At 37.6% G+C, this 15,791-nt stretch overlaps 1 protein-coding gene across 1 annotated transcript in view; it reads right to left on the bottom strand.

Annotated features, from left to right (window-relative positions):
• Window positions 1-5,247: 5,247 nt before the first annotated feature.
• The window catches only part of LOC123557604 (DNA repair protein RAD50-like), a gene marked incomplete at its 3' end in the record, with an annotated part of 49,730 nt that continues 39,186 nt past the window's right edge, over window positions 5,248-15,791 (bottom strand). Inside the window, 3 exon segments of the mRNA XM_053536275.1 lie at window positions 5,248-5,358; window positions 6,851-6,941; window positions 12,228-12,262. Coding sequence (XP_053392250.1) covers window positions 5,248-5,358; window positions 6,851-6,941; window positions 12,228-12,262 — 237 coding nt within the window.

Below are 15,791 nucleotides of genomic sequence, written 5' to 3'. Positions count from 1 at the left end.
ATAAAAACCCACAGTCGTTTTCATATTGAAATGTTTTTGCCGATTATAAAAAAGTTATCATATAAGTAATTTATAGTACCAACAAAAGAAAATTAATCTTAACAAAAAAAAAAAAAAAAAAAAAATATAAGTCCAAAAGAAACTCTTTACCAGGTAGAGATGGGTCAAGATAAGTCGTCTCGATTTTTCTCTACGGCCAATAATAAAAAAGTTAACATAAAATCTATTTATAGTAAAACAAAGGGACGTAATTCTAAAAACAAGGGTGCCTCATGGTGGTGAACATTTGGTCCAAGTTACATCAAAATCCCCCAATGCATGAAGAAGAAATGCTCCGGACAAAGTCATTCTTGAATTTGACCTTTGACCTCTAAATATGACCTTGACCTTAGACCTAGGGACCTGGTTCTTGCGCATGACAATCCGTCTTACGTTGGTGAACATTTGTGCCAAGTTACATCAAAATCCCTCCATGCATGAAGAAGAAATGCTCCAGACAAAGTCATTCTTGTGTCTGACCTTTGGTCTCAAGTGTGACCTTGACATTAGACCCTGGGCTTGGGTTTTGAGCATAACATGTTGTCTCATCCAGGAAAATATTTGTGCCAACTGATATCTAAATCCTGTTTTGCATGACAAAGTTATAGACTGGACAGGAAAAAAATCCTACTGACCTTCGATCTCAAAGTGTGACCTTGACCTTTAAGCTAGGGTACTGGGTGTTGTGCATGACACGTCATCTCATCATGGGGAACATTTATGCCAAGCAATATTGTAATCCCTTGATGGATGACAGAGTTCTGGATCGGACAGGAAAAAAAACCTTATTGACCTTTGACCTCCAATTGTGACCTTGACCTTTGAGCTAAGGGTCCGGGATTTGCGCATGACACGTCTCATCATGGGGAACATTTGTGCCAAGTAATATTAAAATCCCTTAATGAATGTCAGATTTATGGACCAGACACAAAACAGACCCTGTTCATGCTATGTTAACATTTGACTGCTAAGTGTGACCTTGACCTTTGAGTTAGGGGTCTGAAAGTTGTGCATGACACATCGTCTTATTATGAGGTACATTTGTGCCAAGTAATATTAAAATCCCTTCATGGACGGCAGAGTTATGGACCGGACAGGAAAAAAGCCCTGTTGACCTTTGACCTCCAATTGTGACCTTGACCTTTCAGCTAGGGGTCTAGGTTTTGCGCATGACACTTCGTCTCATCATGGGGAACATTTGTGCCAAGTAATATTAAAATCCCTTCATGGATGGGAGAGTTATGGACCGGACAGGAAAATAGCCCTGTTGACCTTTGACCTCCAATTGTGACCTTGACCTTTGAGCTAGGGGTCCGGGTTTTGCACATGACACGTCGTCTCATCATGGGGAACACTTGTGCCAAGTAATATTAAAATCCCTTCATGGATGGGAGAGTTATGGACCGGACAGGAAAAAAGCCCTGTTGACCTTTGACCTCCAATTGTGACCTTGACCTTTGAGCTAGGGGTCCAGGTTTTGCGCATGACACGTCGTCTCATCATGGGGAACATTTGTGCCAAGTAATATTAAAATCCCTTTATGGATGACAGAGTTATGGACCGGACACGAAACTGCGGACGGACAGAATGACGGAATGACGGAAAAGCGCATTCCTATAGTCCCCAAAACTGGTTTTCAACCAGTAGGGGACTAATAATGTATGTTGTCACTGAAGGTTAGAGAAAGAAATAATGCAACAAGATTCCACATCTAAAGACTGTTGGTAAGCTTAATGAAATAATGTATGTTGTCACTGAAGGTTAGAGAAAGAAATAATGCAACAAGATTCCACATCTATTGACTGTTGGCAAGCTTAATGAAATAATGTATGTTGTCACTGAAGGTTAGAGATGAAGTATTGCCATGCAATACGAAGTCCCCTACTGGAAGGCAACTAATTGTTTCTACTGCAGTATAACATGATGAACTGATATACAGTCTAACCTGCCCTAACTGTCACCTTGATTCGACAGTCACCTGACATTAAAGGTCACTTTGAGATGCCCCCAAAGAAATTCCCTCTATTTTATACTTTGATTCAGCAGTCACCTGCTGTCTGCAGCCAGCGGCGACTCAAATTGCCTCCAAAAGACAAAAACAGCCAGCGGTCAGTCCTGCAGTCATGTTTAAAACTGTATTTAACAGGTTGCTAAATTGCAAGCCAAACAAGAAATCAACTACCGATAACAGACAAGTGACACCGAAGTTAATCGAGCGGCTGGTAGACGACAGATCGAAGTTGTTTGTATATTTGATGTACAATGATGACACCTGATTAAAAGTGGATGTGTTTCTTCAAATTACTTTGAGATGTTGTAATGTTCGCTCATAACATCTAATCACCAAGTAAACACAATAGAAAATAAAAGCAATTTACAATTGTTTTTTCGCAGTGGAATCAGTAGTTATTGTTCGGAAATTTATTGATAGATTCTAATTGTTGATATTTGAAAATGACAAAATGACATGAGCTTCTCGTATATTTTCAGAAACACAATTTTTTTTTTTTGACTTGCGCTCGCCCCATTGAAAAAAATCAAGGCAAAATTTTTTGGTGCGCTACTTTTACGGACGTAACAGTGTACAAATGCTTATAATTCCAGTCCCAGATTGTTCTAAAATGTAATTTAATCACAACTAATACATTTCGTCTGTAATATATCAGGGCATTTAAATTAAGTTGCGTTAAAGTTATTTCCCCTTATGCAATTAAGCCATTTTCTTCTGTCCTGTGTACCGAGCGTTACTTATAAAATGTATATAAATAATATTTCTAAAACTATCTGCTTTTGATTGGTACACAAGAGCTGTCTCCATAGGATGACACATGCCCCTGATGGCACTTTAAATGAGTAGTTATGGCCGATGTTAAGAGTTTAGGACCTTTGACCTACCGAGCTGGGTCTTGCGCGCCACACGTCGTCTTACTGTGTCACACATTCATGCATAGTTATTTTAAAATCCATGCATGAATGACAAAGATATGGACCGGACACGCCCATCAATGCACTATCATGAAAAATGACCTTTAACGTCTAAGTGTGACCTTGACCTTTGAGCTACGGACCTGGGTCTTGCGCACGACATGTCGTCTTACTGTGGTACACATTCATGCCAAGTTATTTGAAAATCCATCCATCGATGACAAAGATATGGACCGGACACGCCCATCAATGCACTATCCCTTAATGTCTAAGTGTGACCTTGACCTTTGAGCTATGGACCTGGGTCTTGCGCATGACATGTCATCTTACTGTGGTACACATTCATGCCAAGTTATTTGAAAATCCATCCATCGATGACAAAGATATGGACCTGACACGCCCATCCATGCACTATCCCTTAATGTCTAAGTGTGACCTTGACCTTTGAGCTACGGACCTGGGTCTTGCATGCGACACGTCGTCTTACTGTGGTACACATTCATGCCAAGTTATTTGAAAATCCATCCATCGATGACAAAGATGTGGACCGGACACGCCCATCAATGCACTATCCCTTAATGTCTAAGTGTGACCTTGACCTTTGAGCTACGGACCTGGGTCTTGCACGCGACACGTCGTCTTACTGTGGTACACATTCATGCCAAGTTATTTGAAAATCCATCCATCGATGACAAAGATATGGACCGGACACGCCCATTATGCACTATCCTTTAATGTCTAAGTGTGACCTTGACCTTTGAGCTACGGACCTGGGTCTTGTGCGCGACACGTCGTCTTACTGTGGTACACATTCATGCCAAGTTATTTGAAAATCCATCCATCGATGACAAAGATATGGACCGGACACAAAAATGCGGACGGACAGACCGACAGACAGACGGTTCAAAAACTATATGCCTCCCTTTGGGGGCATAAAAATTGTTGACACACAACGCACAACAGAGGACGCACATCAAGCGGTCACAAAAGCTCACCTTGAGCCTTTGGCTCAGGTGAGCTCAAATACCTATTGACCTTTGTCCTCCAAGTGTGACCCTGACTTTCAAGCTAGGGATCTGGATTTGCGCATGACACATTTTCTGATTATGGGGAATATTTGTGCCAAGTAATTTGAAAATTCCTTGAAGGACTGAACAGACCCTGTCAATTCCATGCTAACCTATGACCTGTAATTGTTGCCTTGACCTTTAAGCTATCAGTCCCAAAATTGTGCATGACACCATTTCTTACTGTGGAAAAATATTTGCAAGGAAATATTAAAATCCTTTCATTAATTATTAAGTACAGACATGACAGGAAATAAGTCCTGCTGACCTTTGACCTCCAAGTGTGACCTTGACCTTTGAGATAGGGGTTTGCATTTAGTGCATGATATGGTGTCTTATTATGGGAAATATTTATGCAATTTGAAAGTAATATTAAATTCCCTTGATGAATGACAGAGTTATGGACCAGACACTAAACAGAGGATGAACGGAATGACAGATGGATGGAAAAGAACAATCTTACCATCCCTGGTTTTTAACAAGTAGGGGACTAATAAAAGATAATACTGATTCTAAATATTATTACTGCCAAGTGCTGCCTTTACCATAGCTGTGGCTCAGTTTGGGAAAACCGTGTCTTACACAGGCAAGCATGTCAGTTTTTTTTTATGGTACTTACAAGCTAGACAAAAGAAAAGAAAAAGTTTACAAAATAAAAAATAAGACACCTACATTTTCTTTGATAGGTTTCAGCTGCAACAGAGCATCATATTTTTCTTGACAATCATCAATTTCTGCATCAGCTTTCTTCAGTTTGCTTGGTACCATGCATAACTTCTCGTTCAGCTGAAAATCAAACAGCAAACATTAAGATAGCTGTTCAATGTTCAATCAATTTCTCATACATACAGTAATTATTTTACTGAATTTAAAATCATGATGACCATATTTTACTGAATTTAAAAATCATGATAACCAAATGATCTAGCAATTAGCTCCAGTAATAAAAATCTGACTTTTAAACTAGATTTTCAGTTAATCAATTCCTGAGATCCATAACAATGAAGTCTTATGCTCTACCTACTGAGTCAACAAGTCGAGCCATTTGAAGGCTTAGAACACTGGATACAAAAGCCATTGTGACATAGCAAACTATTTTGGCCATCCTTTTCTAAATCCTTGGTATACTTCCACTGGTTCGACTGAACTGATATATTCACACCACTGAAGTATGACACTGTTAAGACATACCTCAAGCAAGAGATTTTGAACATCTTGTTGTGTATCAAAACCTCTGTGACACAGTGGACAACATGGGTCATCTTTCTCTAAATCCTTTGAATACTTCTTGTAGAAATCTTGAGTACCCAGCAAAGACCCACGTTGACTGTAATACATTTGGTACAGTGTGAATCAAAAGTACCCCACCACCAGTATAACTGAAACATACCTGATGCAAAAGATCATAAACATCCCGTAATGTGTTAAAACAATGGTGACATAATGGGCAAAAAGGATTTTCTCTACCCAGATCTTTGATATACCTCTTTAATGTAATTTTCCTCTCTTAAAATGAACCCATGCTTACTGAAACTTTCTGTAACCTTCAGGACCTTAAATGTTTTATCCGATCATAGTTTAATGCCATTTTTTTCGGAAGTATTTCAGTTATAATAGTGGTCAATGAACCTATACAGTGTTCCTGAATTCTGGACCAGTAACAACTTATTCTCTGCAAAAGAATGACAACTTCCTCACATGAATCAGAGGTCGATATCTTCAGCCAAGTCATTATGTAGAACATCTGCATAACTTGGTGTTCAAACATGCAATCTTTGGATTCATAGTCTTCAGCTCTACCCACTTAGCTCATTGGACATAAGCTTTTGATGCAGATGTTTAAACATAAGCAACCATCTACAGCAGGGGCAATTTTCAGTTTGGGAAATCATTCTATGTTTTTTTTCCGTCTTTCAGAACAGGAATGTTGTAATACTAAACATAGAAACTTTTTTTCTGAACAGGAAGAAAAATCAACATTTTTTGACTCACTTTCTTCAAAAGGCATGGAGCTTATTTCTATATTGCATTCAGTCAGAACTAAGGTCCTTAAATTTTACCACTCAGAAAATTACAATTCTTGTTTTCACGTTTTGTTAAGGGTCACATCCTAGCTTTTACTGATGCATACTATATAATAAAATAACAAGAGCTGTCTAATGACAGCACCTTTGACTATTTGAAGCCCTTCTAACTAATACTAGCTTACATACAGAAGTTTTAGCAAAAGTCGAAAAAGGGTTATAATTTTGCTAAAAGGTAGGCCAGAGGTATGAACCTTGCCATGTGAGGTAATCCAATGACGCCAAAGACATGTGGAGAATCTGAACACATTTGGTCAAGGAGTTCCTGAGAAACATGTTCACATGCAAAACTGTCACAAAATTTCTGTTATAAAGGGGCATAATCTTAACAAAATACAAGCTAGAAGTACCGTGAGAAAACCTCTTTTCTGTTTTTAATAACGATGACCTTGACTTTGACCTAAGCAACCCAAAATACATTTAAAGCCACGGCATCCATGCAAGCTTCTTAAATTCCAAGTTTTAATGCAATTTAACAACCTATTCCTTTCAGAAACAATCTTCTAGTTTTAGTAACAGTGACCTTGACCAGAACATCTGTATATGTACTAAGCTTGGTCACAATATCCAATAGCAAAAATGGACATTAAAAAAAAAAGATACTAAATTTGCAAAGAAATGCTCTATATAGTAAGTATTATATAAGTACTAGGGGCCTAAACATTTTGACCATGCTTCATTTTTTTAAAAAGTAAATACAATCATGTGTTTTCTTCAGATTAAATTATAACTTACTCTCTGACTTTCCCCATTTTTTCTTGTATATTTGAGAGCCTTTCATCGAAGTTCTGATCGCCGCACACTTTATAAACTGTCTCTTTTATACCTAAACAAATAAATGGTAACTAATAATATATGGAACAAAACACACACACTTGGTGTCAGGATCCCCCTTCCTCCGCCCCAGTCAACTGTTAGTCAATATATTTTGGCATTTTAATAAGAACCTACAATATGTGGTGATCATAGAACCTGTTTTGTCACAATTTCAGCAAGTTTTAAAAAATGCACTTTTTATTATCAATGCTCTTAAAAGTAGATGGAAAAGCATGAAATTGACACTGGGAAACCTTGAGCTGGATACCTGCTTTGTATCGTACATGCCCTGGGTACCAAAATTAAGACACATGTAAACTATGTAACAATACTGAGGCAAAAAATGCATCTTGCTTTGTTACATATATAGATGTTATATGCTGCATTTATTATATTGAAATTTAGGAGTAACAGGTATTGTATTATCACTTCAGATGGTGCTCATGTTCTTGCTTTGAAAATTTACGTGACACCGACAATGTCAACTTGTGTCTATTTGTCCGGTTACCGAATGCATTGCCTCGCCTATCCTTATCTAGGTGTCGGGTAAAGCCCGCCCACTTAGATCAGTAGGTAGAGCGTTGGTCTACGGATTGCGGGATCATGAGTTCTATTCCCGGGCGGGGCGTATGTTCTCCGTGATGATTTGATAAACAACATTGTGTCTGAAATCATTCGTCCTCCACCTCTGATTCATGTGGGGAAGCTGGCAATTACTTGCGGAGAATAGGTTTGTACTGGTACAGAATCCAGGAACACTGGTTAGGTTAACTGCCCGCCATTACATGACTGAAATACTGTTGAAAAACGGCGTTAAACCCGACACAAACAAACAAAAAGGTGTCGGGTAATGAATTTAACACAAGAGGGCCATGATGGCCCTATATCGCTCACCTGTTATCATTGCACTTAAGGACAAGTCTTCAAGGTCAAAAGATCATAATAGAAATCAATCAAAAGAATTATGAGAAAATATAGCTGAAATTTTCTTTAAGTAACTTTAAAAACAAGATTTGAAAACTTTTTGTAGAGGTCCACTAGGCAATGCTACATGTCAAATATCTAAGCTCCTCTGGTTTATTTTTAGAAAATTTTGAAGATTTTTCTATGTATAATCAAGTAACCCCATGGGGCAGGGTCAATTTGACCCCAGGGGTCATGATTTGAATAAATTTTGTAAAAGTCTAACAGGCAATGCTACATGTCAAATATCTAAGATCTAGGCCTTCTGGTTTATTTTTAGAATTTTTTTTTAAGATTTTCCTATGTAAAATCAAGTGACCCCTAGGGCGGAGTCAATTTTGACCCCGGGGGACAAGGTTTGAACAAATTTTGTAGAGGTCCACTAGGCAATGCCACATGTCAAATATCGAGTCTCTAGGCCTTCTAGTTTATTTTTAGAAAAATTTTGAAGATTTTCCTATGTAAAATCAAGTGACCCCTGGGGCGTGGTCAATTTTGACCCAGGGGGTCATGATATGAAAAATTTTTTGTAGAGGTCCACTAGGTAATGCTACATGTGAAATATCTAAGCTCTAGGCCTTCTGGTTTATTTTTAGAAAACTTTTGAAGATTTTCCTATGTAAAGTCAAGTGACCCCTAGGGCGGGGTCAATTTTTACCCCCGGGTCATAATTTGAACAAATTTAGTAGAGGTCCACTAGGCAATGCTACATGTCAAATATCTAAGCTCTAGGGCATCTGGTTTTTGAGAAGAAGATTTTTTAAATATTTTCCTATGTAAAATCAAGTGACCCCTGGGGCGGGGTCAATTTTGACCCCGGGGGCCATGATTTGAACAAATTTTGTAGAGGTCCACTAGGCAATGCTACATGTGAAATATCTAAGCTCTAGGCCTTCTGGTTTATTTTTAGAAATTTTTTGAAGATTTTCCTATGTAAAATCAAGTGACCCCTGGGGCGGGGTCAATTTTGACCCCAGGGTCATGATTTGAACAATTTTAGTAGAGGTCCACTAGGTAATGCTACATGTCAAATATCTAAGCTCTAAGGCTTCTGGTTTTTGAGAAGAAGATTTTTTAAGATTTTCTTATGTAAAATCAAGTGACCCCTGGGGCGGGGTCAATTTTGACCCCAGGGTCATGATTTGAACAAACTTGGTAGAGGTCCAATAGGCAATGCTTCACACCATATATCTAAGCTCTAGGGCTTCTGGTTTTTGAGAAGAAGATTTTTAAAGTTTTTCCTTTCGGTTGCCATGGCAACCAGTGTTCTGCATGGAATTCAATTCTTTGAACAATTTTGAAAGGGGGCCATCCAAGGAACATCCCTGTGAAGTTTCATCAAAATTGGCCTGTTGGTTTAGGAGATGTTGTTTAAAGGAAAGTGTGGACGGACGTACAACGGACGGACGGACGCCGGACGGTGAGCGATCACAACCCTTACAGAAGCAAGCCTCTGTGGCGTACATGCTGCGTATTTGCTGTGTATATGCCGTGAACACAGTAGTACGCCAGAGGAGTACATTTTACATACACCGCATGCCGCGTATATGCCGCGTACTATTACGACGAGTACACAGCATGTACGCAGGAGGTCACTAGTACACTTCAAGTACGCAGCACAGACTCTGAAAATTTAAGGAGTACACTGCATGTACGCAGGAGGGACTTGTACAAGAAAATAGTACACTGCATGTACACCGCAGATACTTTGAAATTTGTGCAGTACACTTCATATACGCGGGAAAGACTTGTACAATTTCTTTTGGCATTTATACTTAGTTTTCTTTTATAAGTTAAAGTCTGAAGTAAACTTCATATACGCGGGAGGGACTTGTATATTTTCTTTTGGTGTTTATACTTTGAATTTTTTTAGGTAAAAGTCTGAAGTACACTTCATGCAGGAAGGATTTGTACATTTTTTTTTTTTTGGAAGCAAGAACTTGATTTCCGAGTAACTTTTATCTTAATAGCATAGAATAGTTCAGATTACCGGTATTCTGAACAATGAAAATTTGCCAAACTATTTGCAATGTTCATTTGTGAAGCTTACATCTTAGTGATTTCTGAGCTGCACCTTGCTTGCAGTGTAAAAATATATTCTTTTTCAGTTTGAATTAATCCTGGAGCTTTCTAACTTGGATAATTGAAAAGCCTTATTTGAACTTCGTTGCATTAAATTTTGTAATACATGAAATAATTACCAAGATAATGCCTCAACAGCGCCCGAATGAGAAGAATTAATAGCTCTCGCTGTTATTTGAATACTCTTAAGCAAAACACCATTCTATCATGTTTTATAAAGGCTTTAATGCTCATTATGTTAACTCATTAAGGCCTCACCAAATTAAAAAGTTGTTCATCGGATTTGCCGCTCGTATATTTTCAGAACGCTTTTGGCTAATTGCGCTCTCCTCATTGGAAAAAATGAATCCAAAATTTTTTGGCGCGCTACTTTTTACGGACATGAAAGTGTATAAATGCTTATATAATTCCAGTCCTAGATTGTTCTCAGATGGATTTTAATCAAAATAAATACATACTACGCACACATCGTCTATAATAAATCATAACACTTATATTTAGTTGCATTAAAGTTCGTTTCCCCTTGATGCAGTTACGCCATTTTCTTCAAATGTTTACCAAATTACATGCTACAAAAAAATGATTTATTTCATTGAAAAGTGGATGAAGAAAAGCATACTAATTTATTTGATAACATCAATCTACATTATTTTGGTAAGGGTAAATACTAACTGATGCATGTCACTTATCTTTTTTCTGTCCAAATGATCAGCATTTGCATACTGTACGAAAGTTGGTGGGGTAAGGAATTTACATTATCACAGCAGTTTCGCCACAAGAGTACACAGCATGTACGCCGCAGGACTCGGGCCAGGAGTACACGGCATGTACGCCGCAGGACTCGGGCCAGGAGTACACAGCATGTACGCCGCAGGAGTACACAGCATGTACGCCGCAGGGGTAGTACACCGCAGGCTCATTTGCATGTGAAAAGTGTATGTGCCGCGTACATGCTGCATACTATTTCCCGCATACTAAATTCCTCCAGCGTACATCCTGTGTACTATGTAGTCCACAGCATGTACACAGCAAGTAGTACGCGGCAGAGCTCATTTGCATGTCAAAAGTGTACTACAAACGTATCGGTGTATGTGCGGTGTATATCCTGCGTACTATTTAAAGCCCTTGATTTCAGTACACATCATGTACGCATCATATACGCTGTATGTACACAGCAAGAGTATGCAGCAGGCCTTTTTCTTCTGTAAGGGAATACCTCAGCCTGAGCACTTTGTGCTCAGGTGAGCTGAAAAGCTGGTGTATTTTTAACCCGTACAGGCATGTTTATTTTCATAAATATATTAGCAAAAATACAGTAAAACATGTAATTATTTTTTCTTATATTCCAAAGTAACAGAAATAAGTCCAGTGAAATCATGTGTGTTTATGTAGTTAGGGTAGAGTATATGGATGCATTTATACTTTTTTGTTAAATAGCTAGTCTCTGTATGTACTGTGAACTACCGAGTGCACATATTTACTAGCTTCCATAGTGATGACTTAGATGATGATCCATTGTCGCAAGCTGCCGTTCACACTGTAATGACAAGTGTGTAGGCCAATCAAACCCACCTTGTGTGTGCAAGGTCCTGATTTTGAGGTCCATTCATGGCAGATATCCTATTTAGTCTGTTACGTTTATTTAGAAGAAAATATTACAATTTAAAACATAAATCACATATAAACTGAAACCACCTAACTCCAAAGACTTACCTACCGGGAAATCGTGTCTGTTTGTGTGTATATATATGTATGCAGTTGGGGAGAGTAATTATGGATGCTTTTATACTTCTTTGTTAAATAGCTAGTCCCTCTATGTACAGTCAATTAATAAAGTGCAGACACGTAACCTGTATGTTAATATTCAGTGTAGGTTGCCATCATTATCTTGGTATACACACGATATTATAATTAGAGGTACATATATATTAGTATTACTGGCTCGAGTATTTAAAAATATTAAAGCAGAGATATTAACTGCTGTAAGGAAATACCACCCTGCAAGTTTCAGTCAGATTGCCTGAGACAGGATTTGGGGCTCTTTGAACATGTATATAAATATACAACATGTATGTTAATGAATAAAGTAAGACAAATCGGAGCAAATTCCCAGAATAAAGTTCAAACAAACTTTGCGTGTTTTACAACCTTAAGAAACAAACTTGAGAAAAACAACAAGAAATTATTACATGAAGATCAGCAAACAATTGTGTCCATTCTTACAAACTGATACATAAGAAATAAGACTAACCTTTGAGTTCTGCCTTTTTTTTCGTAAGTTGGTCCCTGTAAAACATAGAACTATTCCTGATATAAACTGCTTTAGATAGTTAGAAAATAACTTCAGTCATTCAACTTCTAGCATGGAGCTTAGACTATAATTTCTGATAAAACCAAATAAAAAATATGAAACCACAGTATACATGTTATGTCATAAAGTTTAACTTCTTGTCATGAAAATGATGAGACTTCTGTGTGTCGCCAAACATCTGTGATTTATGTATTGTCTATTTAAATTCCTAGAGGCATTATTCATAAAATATTTGTTCTGTATGTCATCAAAATTTCAAGGCTGTATCTTAAAAAACAGGAAAGTAGGTCAGTAGGTCAAGGTCACAGTCAAGTGACATCATATTACTTGGTGTCATCAGGTAATTATAATTAAACAGTCTTGGAAATAGGATCAGATGATTTTTTAAGTATCTTTTCCTATACAACTCACATAATAACTAAGTGACCCCAGGGTGGGGCCTCTTTTAACCCCAGGGGCATAATTTGAACAATTTTGGTAGAGGACTACTAGACAATGCATCATACCAAATATCAAAAGCCTAAATCATATGGTTTCAGACAAGAAGATTTTTAAAGTTTTTCCCTATATAAGTCTATATAAAACTTGGGACCCCCAAGGCAGGGCCTCTTTTCACCCCAGGAGTACAATTTGAACAAGTCTGGTTGAGGACCATAAGACAATGCTACAAACCAAATATCAAAGGACTAAGTGTTGTGGTTTCAGAGAAGAAGATTTTTAAACTTTTTTTCCTACATAAGTCTAAGTAAAACTTTGGACCCCCGGGGCAGGGCCATATTTGACCCTAAGGGGATAATTTGAACAATCTTGGTAGAGGACCATTTGATGATGCTACATACCAAATATCAAAGCCCTAGGCCGAGTGGTTTTGTACAAGAAGATTTTCCAAGTTTTCCCTATATAAGTCTATATAAACCATGTGACCCCCGGGGCGGGGCCATATTTGACCCTAGGGGGATAATTTGAACAATTTTTGTAGAGGACTACTAGACAATGCATCATACCAAATATCAAAAGCCTAGGTCGTATGGTTTCAGACAAGAAGATTTTTAAAGTTTATTCCTATGTAAGTCTATATAAAACTTGGGACCCCCAGGGCAGGGCCTCTTTTCACCCCAGGGGTACAATTTTAACAATTTTGGTTGAGGACTATAAGACAATGCTACAAAGCAAATATCAAAGGTCCAAGTGTTGTGGTTTCAGAGAAGATTTTTAAACTTTTTTCCCTATATAAGTCTATGTAAAACTTGGGACCCCCGGGGCAGGGCCATATTTGACCCTAGGGGGATAATTTGAATAATCTTGGTAGAGGACCACTAGATGATGCTACACACCAAATATCAAAGCCCTAGGCCATGTGGTTTTGTACAAAAAGATTTTCAAAGTTTTCCCTATTTGAGTCTATATAAACAATGTGACCCCAGGGGCGGGGCCATATTTGACCCTAGGGGGATAATTTCAAAAATTTTAGTAGAGGACCACTAGATGATGCTACACACCAGATATCAAAGCCCTAAGCCCTGTGGTTTTGGACAAGAAGATTTGTAAAGTTTTTCCTTTCGGTTGCCATGGCAACCAGAGTTCTGTATGGAATTCAATTCTTTGAACAAGTTTGAAAGAGGGCCACCCAAGGATCATTCCTGTGAAGTTTGGTGTAATTCTGACCAGTGGTTTTCAAGAAGATTTTTTTAGAAAATGTTGACGAACGCACGACGGACAACGGACATTGAGCAGTCACAAAAGCTCACCATGAGCCTTTGGCTCAGGTGAGCTAAAAAGTGCATCAAAATTTTATCCAAGGTGTAGAAGCAGAACGGACACCGACACCGGGTCAAGTAGGATAGCTCACCATAAACTTTGTATAGTTGACCTAAAAACCTAAGCAAAGTTTCAGCAATATAAATTTATTACAAAGGAAGTTAAGGAAGATATGGCAGTTTGAATCTATACAGGTTTAAAGTCTTGTCTAGATTTCAGATTAAAATGTGGATGAATATGTGCCCCGGGGCAGCAAAAATAGAAATATTAAGCTTTTTTTAAGTTACACAACCACAATTTTGGCCACAATGCAACTTTCAGTATTTTAATGGTGGAGGAATACTTTTGGATATTTTAAAAGTATTTCCGTTTCATTCATGGACAGTATTTCAGGACAGGCAGGCCTCTGTGTAGAACAACCAACTTTCCACCATTAGCTGGATAGCTTTCTTATATGAAAGAAATCTACATCCAAAGTAGGTATTGAACTAGCAGAGTAACAGGAAAATAATTTGAAGTTAACCAGAGCATCTCTATCATCTAAAGATAGACACACAAACAGACTGGCAAATACATAATTGTCACATGTCCAGAAATGAGACCGTGTTTCGAAGAGTATTGTCCCTTGATTATTAAGCCAAGTTGTTTAAATTTGATTGTTTCCCTTTATACCATCTTAACGCGAGTATCCCTTTTATCTTGATAATCTTGACTTTACACTGTTAATTAGGGGTATTGTAACCACATGGAATGAGCGGAGTTTATACCTTGCCCGCGGCTATTTGCTGTATACATAACATTGTAATTTCTTCAAATTGGTCATTTTGAATGATAATCGGGTTTTTGTTTCAAAATTGAGAGTCGGGAAGGTTATTCCCATTACTCGCGTAACTTTTAGATATGTATTTAATCTTTTGATTATATCTTTTAACGGCAAAAATATATGTGAATCATAAATTATAAGTTAATGAATTAAAAATATATTTTTATTCAAACATGTAATTTAAAATAACACTTTTTATTTAATTTGACAAAGACGGAATTAGATCGACGTACATGTCTATTATCTGATATACATAACATTGTAATTTCTTCAAATTGGTGATTTTGAATGATAATCTGGTATTTGTTTCAAAATTGTCGGGAAGCATGTTATTCCCATTACTTAGCGTATTTTTTCATATTTGCCCATTACCTTTAAGTGAAGTATGTGAAAAAAGAGGGAACTCGAAAAAAAGAGTAAACTGCAAAATTTAATGTATGTTTTAATGTGAATATTACTTTCATTGTCCATGTGTTATATTCACATGTACAATATTCAAGTTTAACTATGAACATGTAGTTCTATATGTTAATCATTTTTATGTTATGTTTTAATGCAATAGATAATTCTAGTAGTGAAAATTAGTATTAAATGAATTAACAAGAGATCACAGAGTGATCTTGGCGCCCACCAATGTGCCATTTTTGAGTGTTCCAAATTTCAAGACTTACTGACAAGCTCAAGGTCAAATTTCATTTCCGTACACAACACTGTGCATGTGGTCCAAATCTGAAGCCTGTACCTTCAGAAATGTGAAAGTAGGTCACTAGGTCAATGTCAAGGTCAAAGTTTGTTTCGGTACACAATCCTATGCATGTGGTCTAAATTTGAAGCCTGTAGCTACAGAAATGTGAAAGTAGGTCACTAGATCAATCTTAAGGTCAAAGTTCATTTCGGTACACAAAACTATGCAAGTGGTCCAA

This window comes from Mercenaria mercenaria, unplaced genomic scaffold (assembly GCF_021730395.1).
Source record: "Mercenaria mercenaria strain notata unplaced genomic scaffold, MADL_Memer_1 contig_889, whole genome shotgun sequence".
NCBI lineage: Eukaryota > Metazoa > Mollusca > Bivalvia > Venerida > Veneridae > Mercenaria > Mercenaria mercenaria.
Note: the sequence above shows the minus strand (reverse complement) of the source record. Positions and strands in the feature narration are given on the sequence as shown.